This window comes from Hylobates moloch, unplaced genomic scaffold (genome assembly GCF_009828535.3).
Source record: "Hylobates moloch isolate HMO894 unplaced genomic scaffold, HMol_V3 SCAFFOLD_1, whole genome shotgun sequence".
NCBI classification, from domain to species: domain Eukaryota; kingdom Metazoa; phylum Chordata; class Mammalia; order Primates; family Hylobatidae; genus Hylobates; species Hylobates moloch.
In genome coordinates this window covers 59,326,365-59,340,693 of record NW_026652276.1, presented here as the reverse complement: position 1 = coordinate 59,340,693, position 14,329 = coordinate 59,326,365, and the positions used below count along the sequence as shown (strand labels likewise).

Here is a 14,329-nt window from a genome sequence, read left to right as displayed (position 1 = left end):
TTTTATGAGCTGTAAGAAAAAGAAGTGTATATAAAATTAATATAAGATAGATTTTCATAACAAAATCTCTCTTTTAGAGTGAGTATATAATCTCTCAGATAAGGTAGCCAATTAATGTCAGTAACTAAAAAAGAGTTCTCCACACAAATAAAAGTGTTAAGAAGTGCAAGTTTTGAATCACCTATTTTGCAATCAGGAACTAATTATAATGCTTTAACATACTGATATAATTATGAAACAATATTGCTGGCTGGGCAAAGGAGCTCATGCCTGTAATCCCAGCACTTTAAGAGGTCGAAGCAGAAGGATCCCTTGAGCCCAGGAGTTCAAGACCAGCCTGGACAACATAGTGAGATCTCGTCTCTACAAAAACAATCTTTTATGAAACCTCTACTAACCTGTACTCCCCAAAAACAGACTTGATTTTTTTTTTTAAATGCCTTAAAAAGCACTTTATCTGACTTATTTTTATTGGTTCTTACTAGCATTTTCTTTCTACATGAAAGTGTTTTTAAGTAAAAGTAGTATCAACAGGCTAAATACAAATCTTCAATGAACATACATGATTTGAGAAAACAAAAAGGTGACAATATATCTTTTTATTTTTAAACTAGTCAAGTGCAGTAGTGAGAAGGGGGCAAAGAGTAGAACAAGGAGCTGGATCTGTAACTGATGGGGAACAATCAATTGAGATAACTCACTATTTTTGGACCAGCTGACGACATATCTTTACAACAGAGCTTCTCAAAATTATGAGGATCATATGTGAGAGGAAATTTCTAAACTAAATTTCTATGTAAAGCAAAAGAGGCAGCAAAGATAGTAACAAGAAAATATCAGAGAAAAAAAATGAGAAGATAAGCAGAAAGATTCTGAGTCAAATTTATATAAAAATGCCACACTGAGGCGAAAAATAAATCTAATTTCCCAAAAGTAGTTATCCGTAGAAATTATTATAAAGATATGTAAACATATCAGGAAGACTCTGAATATGACCATTCTTCAGTATACTAAGAAAAAACTTTCCCACATGAAAAGTAATATGGGGATAACAAAGACCCTAACACAATCATTTACTTGTACTATTTAATCTTTAGAAATCATTCTGTCAATTATGAAAATACTAGAAAAACAAATACATTTTAAAACTAAATACAGCTAACTACTTAAAACAACAGCTCTATGCAGACATTTACTAACTTCAACAGGAAGTTTATGACTATAAGAAACAAAAATATCCCAAGTATTCACAAAAGAATTTGGAATATATACATATCTATTACCTTACTCTTGTTGCAATTTGAAAGGGAATAAATATACAGGAATCTAAGATCTTATCTTTTCCATGTTGCTAAGAGTTATTTTTTCCGGTCTCAGACATAAGAATATTGTCTCAAAAAAACCCTTAAGGTATATAATCTAAATATCAAAATGTTAAAAATTAGGTAAATAAGAGCTACTATAAGCACTGTGTTGACCACTGTTTCTCTAAAAGATGGTTAAAATCAAGTAATAGAAAAATTTAGATAACTTACATTGTTGTTGCGGGTTTCTACAGCAGGGAATTTTCTGACTATGAATTTCACAGCAGATTCCAGGTTTTTGTCGATAAGGTAGGATGGTTTTGCCTTGGGGTCTCCACATGCCTATAAAACAACAGTAATAAAAAAAAAGTGAAATGCACCCTTCTTCTAAAATCAAAAATAGCAAATCTGCAATTAGAAATTAAAGAGATATTTATTGTTTTTGGTGAGCAGGTGATAAAATGAATAGGCAAAGTGCAGGGATTGTCACAGCTGAAATATGCAATGGGAGACAGTACAGAGATGTTCTTCTACTGAAAAAAATGCATGGAAAGTTTCAAAGCAGTTAGCGCAGAACAGCAGTGAAGGAAAAAGCTCAAACCTAAAAAAAAGAAAAGAAAAAAAAATTCTTGGTTTGAGGTAGGATTGTATTCATCTGAAGCTAATAAAATATTACAAAATTAAATATTCAGTAGAGTACTAGACATGTTTCTAAGTGTTATAAAATAAAAGCTTATGTTTAAATGTCTTTTCCAAAATGTTTTCCTCATTCACTTTAAACATTTTAATACAAGAGCCCTAGTTCAAAAGAACTGGAAGCTGCTAAAATTGTCTTTATAGTGCTAAGGTGTGTTGCCTGATTCTCTGGACATCTGAGTTACAACACTGTTTTCCATCATACCAGCAGCATTTCAAACAATGAATCTACATCTGTTCTATATATCATAAGCACAGAACAAATGGATATGTTTACGTTTTGACCATATCAGCAGTACAGCATTCTCTGCAGTAAACTGTAAGGCACTATACAAATGTAAGGTATTATTATTAGAAAGAACTTTCTACCTGAACTATTACAATACAGAATATAATCTTGAATATTGTTCCTGTTTCATTACGTGACATTTAATTAACTGCTTGCTAGCGAGATGCTATTCCTTAGGGAATTACTAAAATTACAACATTTCTATTTAACTTCTTTTTATTGCATTTTAAAAAGGATGTGTCCTTTGAAAAGTTACATCTGTCTGCCATGTGTGAGGAAATACACTACTGCAATTTTATATTTTTCCATTGTTTACTATGGCTATGTTGTGGATTGCAGAAAGAGAAGTTATGAAACATGAAACTGATCTGAAAGCGGGCAAGCGGGCAGAGGGAAGGTGAAAAGCTTTGCAAACCTTCCAAACTTGTCCTTGCTGGGGAAGCATTGTAATAAAAAGAGAGAAAATTACGTGTAAACAATGATTGTCAAACTATGATATACGTTTCAGAAGAAAATTTATGCACTGCAGACTATGAATAACAGAACAAGATTAGAATTATATGGTGCTACAATTTTAAAAGTATTCTAAGTAGCGAGTTTTAGTATAAAATAAATTTATAGAGTTTATACTGTTCATATAAATACTACTGTGTACGTGTACAATCAGGTCAGTTTCTTGGTGCTCTTTCTAAACCAACTTAAAATAATACTAGAAAGAAGGAAAATAAAGACTACATGCAGCTATAAAAACAGGAGCAAAACCATCAGTGAAATTTTACATACCTTAAAAAGAAACGGTAGCCGAGAATAAAAATAAATCGTTATTGGATGACTTTTGTATTTCAGCTCAAATTGTAACTATTTTTCAAACATCACCTAACTTCCTACCATGCCAAAGTATAAAAATCAATGTTAACATTCCTATATTTTCCAAATGGAAATAGGAATGCAGTAAGAAATCTCTTAACTCTCAAATATAATTAAATAAAACAAAATCTTCAGAAATTTAGAACTTCATAATCTTTAACCAGACTGACATTACTACCATGTAAATTCCATTTCAACATCATAAATATTAAAATATATCCAACTTTCCTTGAGTAGACTATCATTTCTTTAAAATATTCTTAAAATCTTCCAATTTATATTCTTCCCCCAAATATTATATAATAGCTAAGAATAATAATCACATACTAAAAATTTGCCCAAATAGCTATACATTAGCATTGCCTTACATAATCACATAATAAAAATCAAGTGTCATAAACATGCTTGAGGTAGTGCCAAATCCTAAAGTGATTCCAAATTATGTTCAGTTTTTTCATATGTATTGTCTTTCATATTCTAACTATTGAAAAATTTAGCTATCCATTCCTCTATTAGGGACTATTACATATAATGAAAATGACAGATCACCATATCCATTTCCCACAATCACAAATTTTACTGTTTAAGAATGTAAACATATAAACAACTTCTTTGGTTGATAACCAAACAAGTGTGTGTGTGCATGTGTGTGTATTCACACATACACATATATAAATGAGCAGCTCTTCCTTCTTACACTGAAAACAAAAAGAACAGAATTTCATTTTGTCCGAGTCCAGTGGCTCACGCCTGTTAATTCCAGAACTGGGGGCTAAGGGGCTTGAGCCAGAAGTTGGAGACCAGCCTGGACAACATAGCATGACCCTGTCTCTACAAAAAAATGTTTTAAATTAGCTTGTAGAGAAGTAAGCTCAGGGCTTTAAGAGAAAAAAAAATTATAAGGGTGCGGTGGTGCACAACTCTACTCCTAGCTACTTGGGAAGCTGAGGGAGAAGATCACTTGAGCTCAGGACTTCAAGGCTACAGAGCTATAATCACACCACTGTACCGCAGCCTGGGCCACAGAGTGAAGCTGTCTCTTAAAACTAAAATCTAAAAAAAAAATTCAGAAAAAAATAAAGGACTATATAATCTGCTTTCCCTGGAATTGATTTACCTTTTCCACACTGCTCAGTGGACCTTATCTAACATACTTAATTGGGAGGCAGTATGTCTGAAAGGTTAAAAACAAATATTCTGGAATAAAACTGGCTGAGTTTCAATTTTCATGACTTACTAGCCATGGGACCTGGAATATATTACAAAATATCTCCTAATCTATGTTTCTTCGTCTGTAAAATGGGGAAATTAGTACTTACCTCACAGGGTTATTATAAGGATTAGAAGAGAGATAAAGAAACCATATAAAGCATTTAGCAAAATGATAAGCACATAAGTGCTCTAAAAATGCTAGCTGCTTTTTAATAATAGCTATAATGATGATAATTATCCAAGTCTAATATGAATAGTAATCATAGTAGTAACAGTCTTTATCATAATATATATAGAACTAGCAAGTTAGTGTTAACTTCCTTATGCAACTATTAAATACAATTCCCTCTCTTAATCAAATATTTCCTTTATTCACTTTAAGCCTAAACATCTAAATATAGCCTAAATACAGCCTAAAGTCTACATTTGTTGTAACTGTACGGAGTTTAACCTAATTGTTAAGAGCCTGAGTTTCAAGACAGGCTGTCCATGTTTAAAATCTTGGCTCCATCACTTAACAGCTGTGTACCCATGAGCAAGTCATTCTCCCTATCTGTGCCTTGGTTTCTTCAACTGTTAAACAGATAATAATTACAACCTATGCTAAAAAGTTTTTATGTTCACTACATGAAAGTGTTACCTGTAGACTTTACAAGAGTATTTGGCATACCAAGAGCTCCCAAAAAATGCCAATTAAAAATAAAAGGTTAATAGATACAGAAGTACTGGGCCCCATCTTATCTTTTTCTAAAATACACTTACTTGATTTATTTGCTTAACAACGAGAGACACTTGTATGGGGAATACTTAGGCAAAAAAGAAGTATATGAAAAAAATAAACTGACATGACTAAAAGTTATCAGCTAGGTAAAATATATCCTGGCAAAGAACCATAACAAACAATTCAGGTAAGAAGGCTGATTGGGCATGGTGGCTCACAACTGTAATCCTGGCACTTCAGGAGGCTCAGGTGGGAGGATTACTTGAGGACAGAAACTAGAGACCAGCTTGGGCAACATAGCAAGATCCTATCTCTACAAAAAAATTTTTAAAAAAACTTTAAGGTTTCCTACTATACTAAAACAGTATAGGAAAATTCCAACTAACCAGAAGTTATAGTTTATAAAAATTCATCTTATTCCCCACCCAAACTCAAAAAACTTTCATTTTGAGGACAAGAAAATCACAACTTGCATTTTCAGAAAACAGCCTGCTACTGGTATACTTGAAACCATATATCTTCCTATTACATCTACAATATTACACAAAATTAATCCTTAACTCAAAAGTTATCACCTTTTGAAGTATCAAATTTTTAAAAACTAAATACATGATTAAACTTAGTTATCAAAACATTTTAGACTAATATATTTCAGAAAGGCTTACCAGAAAGACGTAATCAAAAGATTTAACAAATTACCAATTCAATTAAACATTTGAGCACTTCTATGTCCCCATACTCCCAAAAATAGAAAAAAAGGAAAGGTGAATACAGTGTAAAATGATGTCTAAATCCCTGAATTTTGTAGCCCTACCAAAAAAAAAAAAACTTTTGCAGAGAATTGACTAAAAGAGGTATTTCACTACAGAAAGAAAACTATGTATAAAGTACAGAATTGAAAAAACAAAAACTCCAAGTACCCTGTTTTACTTTATTTGGAGTCAGCATATTTTCATAAAATACTATAATTTCAAATTTCAGAAGATCTAAAATAAATTTAAATATTTATATACTTAAATTTCCAGTTCTCAGAATTGGAACTCTATTCTCCATGAATATTCTAATTATAATATTTTAAAAGTCAGGATTATTTTATGTGGCAGATAAAATTATAGTGATGTTAAAGGATACACTTAAACATAGTAATTAAAACCCTTGTCTCTTGGGTCAAGTGGATAACAGCCTATATGACCTTAGGCAAGTTGCTTAACCTCTCAGCCTCAGTTACCTAACCCATAAATAGAGGATATTACTACTACCTACTGCATAGGGTACGCTGTTAAAATATTTAAAAGATAAGATACACATAAACTGTTTATTTTGGTGCCTGGCACATATGTAGTTAATAAGTAAGTTCCAAATAACTTTTTAACTAAAACTTCTTTATATACATGGATATACATAGTGAGTTCTCAATTATGGAAACAAGATTTTCCATAAAAACAATTCTAGGCTGGGCTTAGTGGCTCACGCTTGTAATCCCAGCACTTTGGGAGCACGAGGTGGGCAGATCATCAGGTCAGGAGTTCGAGACCAGCCTAGCCAACACGGTGAAACCCCGTTTCTACCAAAAATACAAAAAAAAAAAAAAAAAAAAAAAAAAAAAAGCCAGGCACGGTCTGGCGCCTGTAATCCCAGCTACTAGGGAGGCGGAGGCAGGAGAATCGCTTGAACCTGGAAGGCGGAGGTTGCAGTGAGCCGAGATCGTGCTACTACACTCCAGCCTGGGCAAGAAGAGTGAAACTCTGTCTCAAAAAAAAAAAAATTATAGGTCAGTAGTCAATTCAATATCTCTAAGTTCCTTTTAAAATACAAATCTGATGTTATTAGTAAAAATAAAGGACAAGGATGTTTCAGAAAACTACACAATATATTATCCAGGCCACAAAAGAAACATCTTTGATTAGCAACATCAAACCTAGGCCCTATGCCATTTTAAAGTATGACTTTAAAACAAATCTTTCTGCCACTCTACCACAAACCGCCATACTGAGGCCTTTCCTCAAGCTGTTATAGCATAAGATTACATACCACAGCTTAACTTTACATGGTTAATGTTACTATTTTTCCAAGAACTTACCATGATGACAACAAAAAAACACAGATTTTTAAAATTTCTCTATCTAGTCATAAGAGATAAAGCAACAATCAAGACACAAAAAAACCAGACTGCTCAAGAGCTCACACCTGCAGTCCCAGCACTTGGGGAGGCCAAGGCAGGAGAACTGCTGGAGCCCACAAGTTTGAGACCACCTTGGGCAAGAGGGAGACCCCGTCTCTGTAAAATATTTAAAAATTAGCCAAACGTGGTGGTAAATATCTGTGGTCCCAGCTACCTGGGAGGCTAAGATGGAAGGACTGCTTGAGCCAGGGAGGTTGAGTCTAAAGTGAGCCCTGTTCACAACCACTGCAAACTCCAGTCTAGGCAAGAGTGAGACCCTGACTCGAAAAAGAAAAAAAAAAGAGAGAAGAAAAAAAACAACAAAACAATCAAGATACAAAAGGTGTTGGAAGTAATAAGATTTACTGTGCAATTATTGTGTGCAAAACACCTGTGCTTTAGAAATTATCTAAACTATCACTCAACAGAAAGGAAAGGAGCTTCTGAAAAATTAAGTAACTTGATCAAGATTTCACAACTACTGACAGGACCTACAGAGAAATTCATATCTGATTCCAAAACACTATCTAAAAATATATGTCCCCTCCCAAAAATAATGTTTAAAAACATGCTCCACTTATTCAAAACCTCAGCTGCTTAAAACCTCAGGAAGCAGTTGCTATCACGGTAAAAATCTGATCAATTCAATCTGTTTTATTTTTTTGAGACAGCATCTTGCTATATTGCCCAGACTGGACTTGAACTCCTGGTCTCAAGAGATCCTCTGCCTCAGCCTCCTAAGTACCTGGGATTACAAGCACGCACTACTACTGTGCCTAGCTTCAGTTTTATTTTTTAATTTCTATTCTAACTCAGGAATAAAACACATTCCTTTGCTAAAATATGGAAGAACAATTATTTTCTAGTACAATAATTGGAAAAACTGCCAAAATAGGGAAGAACAAAATGATTTTCTAGTACAATGAATTAATTGAAAACATATGAACAATATAATATCTCAGGAGTCAGAGTGAGAATGCAATTTGTGAGGGCACACAGAAACCAGCCCCATCTGAATACTGTCAAGGATGAGGAGAAAAATACAAAATGTAGATTTATTAGTATAAATCTAATTTATACTAGAAAGAGGAATTTGACTTAATAACCAAGAAACACCACACGTTTTGCAAAATTGAAGGAATAAAGGGACAAAGATTCTTCCCTGAGTTTTCAACAAATTGAAATTAATACCTAGAAGAAGAACAGACAGTACCTGAAATTATGGAATGTAAAAGTAATATATACCTATCATTATCTTATGTTCCAATTTTTTAAATAATGAAAATTTTACAGTATGAAAATTGTCCATAAGTACCGGAAAACCTTGTATCAAGAGCAAAATAAGACTCAAATTCATCAGTAGTTAGCTTTCCGATTATTTTTTTCCTCCTGTGTTATGATGTATATTTTGGCCAACCGATCTGCTTTAAGTTAGCACTTTCCCTCTATCTTAGGTAGGTAAAAAGAAAAGAGAGCAATCTACTGCTAATAACTTGGATTAAGAGGCTTGATAACAAAGTATACTGAAATTATTGGAAATGCTTTCAAATTAATGTAATTTTATCAATAACTACCTCTTAATTGGAGCCAATAATGAAGATCTAAAAGTACAGAAATCACAGTTATTGTCCTTTAGACACAAGTTCTGAGAAAGTCATGAACTTGAAAAACTTCAACCCATTATACACTTCAAAATTATTAAAAATTTTAGTGATTCAAAAAAGAAGAAAAAAATTTAGTGATTCAAATGAGTTATTAATTACCATTCCATTTACAAGAAGATATATATGTCGCTGTTGCCTTTAAACAGTTTTCAGCTTCCAATATACAGGATCATCTCAGTTTATGAAGCAAAGGTGTTTCTGCAGTTTTTTTAAGTATATATATTGTCACACCTTTGCGGTTAAAAAGAAATTGTTATTTAAAGGACTACTGTGGAACACATACTTCTGAAATACAAACAATTATTTTGTCTTAGCAGTAAGTAGATATCAAACTGTATCAGGCAGTAAAACAGAATAGTGAGGAATGTTTCCTAAAAGGTAGTCGTGAGCTTAATTTAATCTGGGGGTGGGGGGGTGGGAAATGAACATTTATTAAGTGTCCACTATGTTCCAAGCCCCAGAAATAGAACTAGTAACAACAGCCACCATTTACTCAGCTCTTACGCTTGTTACAAGGCACTGTACTAATACTTCCTATGGATTAACTCATTTAATTCTCCTCTTAAACTATGAGGTTAATAAAAGCGTATTCCAAAAACGTGAGATAACTGGAATATCTATTTAAGATTACAAGAGTTAGAATCAATAAGACTAGCAAGGCTTAGAAAGCCAAAAAATAGAGCTTGAAGCATAACAGGAGCTGAGAGCAAGTAAGTACCATGGAGCTGGTTTTGCTAGTAGAGAGCCAATGTGCAGCCTTCCAGAAATTTAATTATAACCCAGACAACTAAATTAAATCACTACAGTTAATATTAGCAGGAAAATAAATTACAGGTATTTAAGAACTTACATTTCACTTATTTCAGTAGTTAACATTGGAACAATTTCCGGGATTTTTTTCTGTTCAAGTTAAGTTTGGGTCAGCATCCAGATGTATGGAATTTGTAAAAACCTTCCAAGATGATTCTATTATGTATCCCTGGCTAAGAACCACTGATCTCCTCACTTTGTAAGTAAACTACAGCCCAGAAAGGTTAAATAACTTGTTCAAACTAAAAAAAAAAGTATCATAGCATTATCTAGAATCTAGCTCTCTCAACTCACAGAATATTCTGCAAGTACGGAAAATGTTTAGAAAATAAGTGAAGTTTAGAGGTTATATGCCTGCAAGAAGAGCATTACTATTTTATACTCTAACACAGTCACGCATTGCTTAATGTCATCAGATGATTTCGTCATTGTGTGAACATCAGAGTGTACTTACATAAACCTAGATGGTACAGCCTACTATACACCCAGGGTACATGGGATATAGCCTACTGCTTTCACGCTACAAACCTGTACAATGAGAATACTGTAGGCAATTGCAACATAATGGTATGTTTTTCTGTATCTAAATGTATCTAAACATAAAAAAATACAGTAAGAATATAGTAGTATCTTATGGGACTACTGTGTATATGCAGTCCATCATTTAAGTGTTATGTGAAATATCATTATGCAGAATGACTATATTTTGTTATCTTTATACAGATGCTCCTCAACTTAACAATAGGGTTACGTTCCAATAAACCTGTCTTTAATTGAAAATATCATAAATCAGCCAGGTGCAGTAGCTCACACCTGTAATCCCAGTACTTTGGGAGGCTGAAGCGAGTGGATCGCTCGACCCCAGGAGATAGAGACCAGCCTGGGCAACACGGTGAAACCCCAACTCTACAAAAAAAAAATACAAAAATTAGCCAGGCATGGTGGCATGTGCCTATAGTCCCAGCTACTCCGAAGGCTGAGGTGGGAGGATCGCCTGAGCCAGGAGGCAGAGGCTGCAGTGAGCTGAGATCATGCCACTGTACTCTAGCTTGTATGACAGAGCTAGACCCTGTCTCCAAAAAAAAGAGAAGAAAATGCATTTAACACACCTAACCTACCTAACATCATAGTTTAGCCTAGCCTACCTTAAACACTTACATTAGACTACAGTTGAGTAAATTATCTGGTAATACAGTACACTGCAGAGTATCAGATCACAAGAAAGTATCATACCACTTCCTACTGCATGCCATAGCTTCTGTGCCAACAAGAAGTCAACAAATTGTTAAGTCAAACCATCACAAGTTGGGGACCCACTGTATATTCTACTGAATAAAAACTCTGCAATCTGAAATAGTAACTAGTTAGTTTCCATCAGTGCCTGCCTGAAGTTTCTATTCATACTTCAAAACTAAGTACAAATGTCACTCTCCTCTTTACCATCTCTCCCAGATTATAATCTTTAATTCCCTTCTCAAGACTCCCACAATCCTACTTACACACTGCATTTTAGTTAAATATCTATACATCTCTCTCCCCACTAAGACACTAATTTCTTGGCACTAGAGACTTCATCTTAATTTACCTCTATTTCCCTCATGCCAGGGAACACATTCAATAAACGAAGATTAAATGAATAAATTAAAAGGGAAAACCTCAATATTTGAGAGTAACTGAAAGAATAGCTCATATGATGGCTTATAAAACAGTTTTAAAGATGCAATTTTATTACTATCTGAAATAATCAACCATGCAATAACAAAGTATTTTCCAGTATAGGTTCTTCTACTTAAAACAAGAGAATCATTTCAAACTGGCACATATACAACCCTCCTTACAAACTAACAATTCAATAGCTTATAAAGTTATAAAGATGGGCAGAGAGTGAATTTTTGAAGTCACTCATTTATGTTATGTTTGAGTTTTTGACAATAAACATATATTCCTCTGGTAATCATTTAAAAATTTTAAAGTTACTTAACAATTCCATAAAGGAAACAAAAGATGGATTATTTACCATTGCTACTTAAAAATTAAAAATAATTATTTTTCCTAAGCATCTCTGGAAAATGCTTCTGCATCTGATTGACCAAAAGAGAAAATAATGCCCTAAGTGGAAACAAATACAATACTGAAAGGGAAGACTAAAACCAGTTCCCCTCCCTTTACCCTGCACTGCTCCCTTCACAAACATCTTTTCTTCCCCCACTAAATAAGCAGATACCGGCTAAAGACTTTCAATTTTACAATGCTATTCCTGTTAAATTTTTCCTTAGAAAATAAATTTATCCAAAATAATGAGAAAAGGATAGAGAAAAAAAGAAAAATATTCCTCTAATGTTTTTAAAGAAGTAAAACTGCATTTAAACCACCACAATACTCCATTTTAAAAAGTTTGTAATAGTTGTATGGGTTTTTTTTTTTCCTCGTTCTCTGTCCTTTACAGTACAGGCAAAAATTTAACAAGAGGAAAAGATGCAGGTATTAACTGAGATCTTTTTAATACAGAGATCAATCTCATGTTGGTAATGGTGAAGGAAAATAAAGGAGAAGGAAAAAAAGAGTAAACCACACACAAAAATTTAACTCAGCAAAATGTTTTCTTTGGGTATTTGGCAGTTTTGTTAAACAGCCATACAATTTCAGAAAAACAATGTTGCCCAAAAAAGATGCTCAGATTCCTAAATACTATTTTCACATATTATCATCCTCTATCTTCAGAAGCAATTCTGTGAAGTAGGTAGGGCAGGCATTATGCTCCCTACATTACAGAAAACTAAACTGAGTTGTTATTGTTTAAAACGAAACATAATTTCTACTCTACTACTTCACCATAAACTCATAAAGATAGAGCTGGAACAGACTTTAGTGTTCCTTTTACAGTTAATTTTCCCCGTTTTACAGATGAGGAAAAGTGAAGCTCAAGAAAGTCAAATTACTAACCAATGTTACAGAACTCTCAGTGACAGCATGAAGATTGGAATGCAAGTCTGTTAACTTCTGGCCCAGTGCTCTTAATCCCACCACCACACAAGTTGCCATGCTAGAACCTTTAAAAATGTTACAAATCTCTACATAAGTGAGTCACATTATTAGGTCTGGAAAAGGGAAACCACATATTTAAAAAAAAAAAAAAAAGGAATTAAGCAACAGGTAAATTTAAATGTAAAGCTACCAATTACCTTCAAGTCTTTTCCCTAAAACCTGCTTTTATGTGTTCTTACATCCTCCATCAAACTACAAGTTCCCTAAAATTCCCATAAATTGCAAATATTAAGATCTCAAAATTTTTGACTGATGAAATTAAAAAAAAAACATTCTTCAGTAATCATGCTCCAACTTCCCTAATAAGCGTCAAAGCATATTATTGACAATAGTAAGTTATTTTACTTAACTATTTTTCATTGTATACGTTCAGTAAAATATCATTTCCACTGTATACTTCCAATTGAAACAGAGTAATTAGATCTGGTGGACAATCTAATGCACATGCTTTAATGAAAATGTGATAATTGATTGGCAAACATGTATTATGAGGTGGAAGTTTTTTTTTTAAGACTAGAAGAGGTTGAGATTGAAAAGATTATGTGGTTTATAATGCAGTAAGAATGCAGACAGCATGAACCTAATAAACACATGGTGAACAGATCTTACTCACTTCTTTGGCAAGATATTTGAACAAATGTTTCAATTCCTAGCCAGCTGGGAAGATATGCCAGACTCACAGACAATTCTATAGGCTGAAAGATCCAAAATCTTATCTGATTCATTTACATGCAAAATTACACAAAGGGAGCAAACCCAAGGGTATTATTATTAAAACTAGAGCACACAGGTTTTGAGAGAGAGGAGGGAAATAATTCATTTATTTCATCCTGGCCTAACTGAAGGCCTCGAGTATCAGATAAGGCCCTAAATACTCTAGTAAAATTACACTGTCCCTGCCCAGAGAAAATTCACACTCAAGCAAGGTAAGCAATGTATTTCTTAAGAAACTAAAAATATGAGGCAAGTGCTAAAATATAACGTTTCAATAAATCAAAATACTTGACATGGATATAATAATGATCACATTCAACGCATTTCAACTTTCACAAGTTCAATAATACAAGAGGCTGAAGCTTCCCAAAACAGGAAGTGAAAAAAAACAGTGCTTTTGAGAAAAGGCAATGAACTGGAATTATGAGAGTTCAAATGTCCAGAATTTCATTTAATCTTATTTACAAAGGTGGGATATTAAAGTTTCATTGCATTTATCCTACAAAAATGTTTAATAAATGCTTAGAAAAGGTATTTTGCCCAAATACCCAAATCACTTTTGATGTTACTCTCACTTCCTCTTTTAGAAACCATCAAAACCATTTCCTTTAAACCACAATACCACAGGTCTAGTAACTTTTATAATATTTGACTTGCTCGTTTTTGGGCAAAATTCATATAGGAATCAATTTCCAAGTTTTTTAAGCAGCATAATCTCTCCAAACAGTTCAGGTCAACGCAACCTCTAAGTAATACTATTTAAAACTGAATTATTCCTAACCTATATAAATTTATAACCTAGGCTCCTTGGTAAATGCAGAGGGGCTTCTTTGTCATGACACTAAG

The 14,329-nt window shown here is 33.4% G+C and overlaps 1 protein-coding gene across 4 annotated transcripts in view; it reads right to left on the bottom strand.

Annotated features, from left to right (window-relative positions):
• Positions 1-14,329, bottom strand: part of NCKAP1 (NCK associated protein 1) — a 117,004-nt gene that overhangs the window by 101,063 nt on the left and 1,612 nt on the right. For 2 of the 4 annotated variants that reach the window (XM_032755210.2, XM_032755211.2), the window contains exons 2-3: positions 2,705-2,722; positions 1,536-1,646 (exon numbers count right to left, since the gene is read on the bottom strand). In XM_032755210.2, the coding sequence (XP_032611101.1) occupies positions 1,536-1,646; positions 2,705-2,722 (129 nt within the window). The remainder of the gene's footprint in view (positions 1-1,535; positions 1,647-2,704; positions 2,723-14,329) is intronic. The other 2 variants (XM_032755212.2, XM_032755214.2) reach the window with 1 other exon arrangement.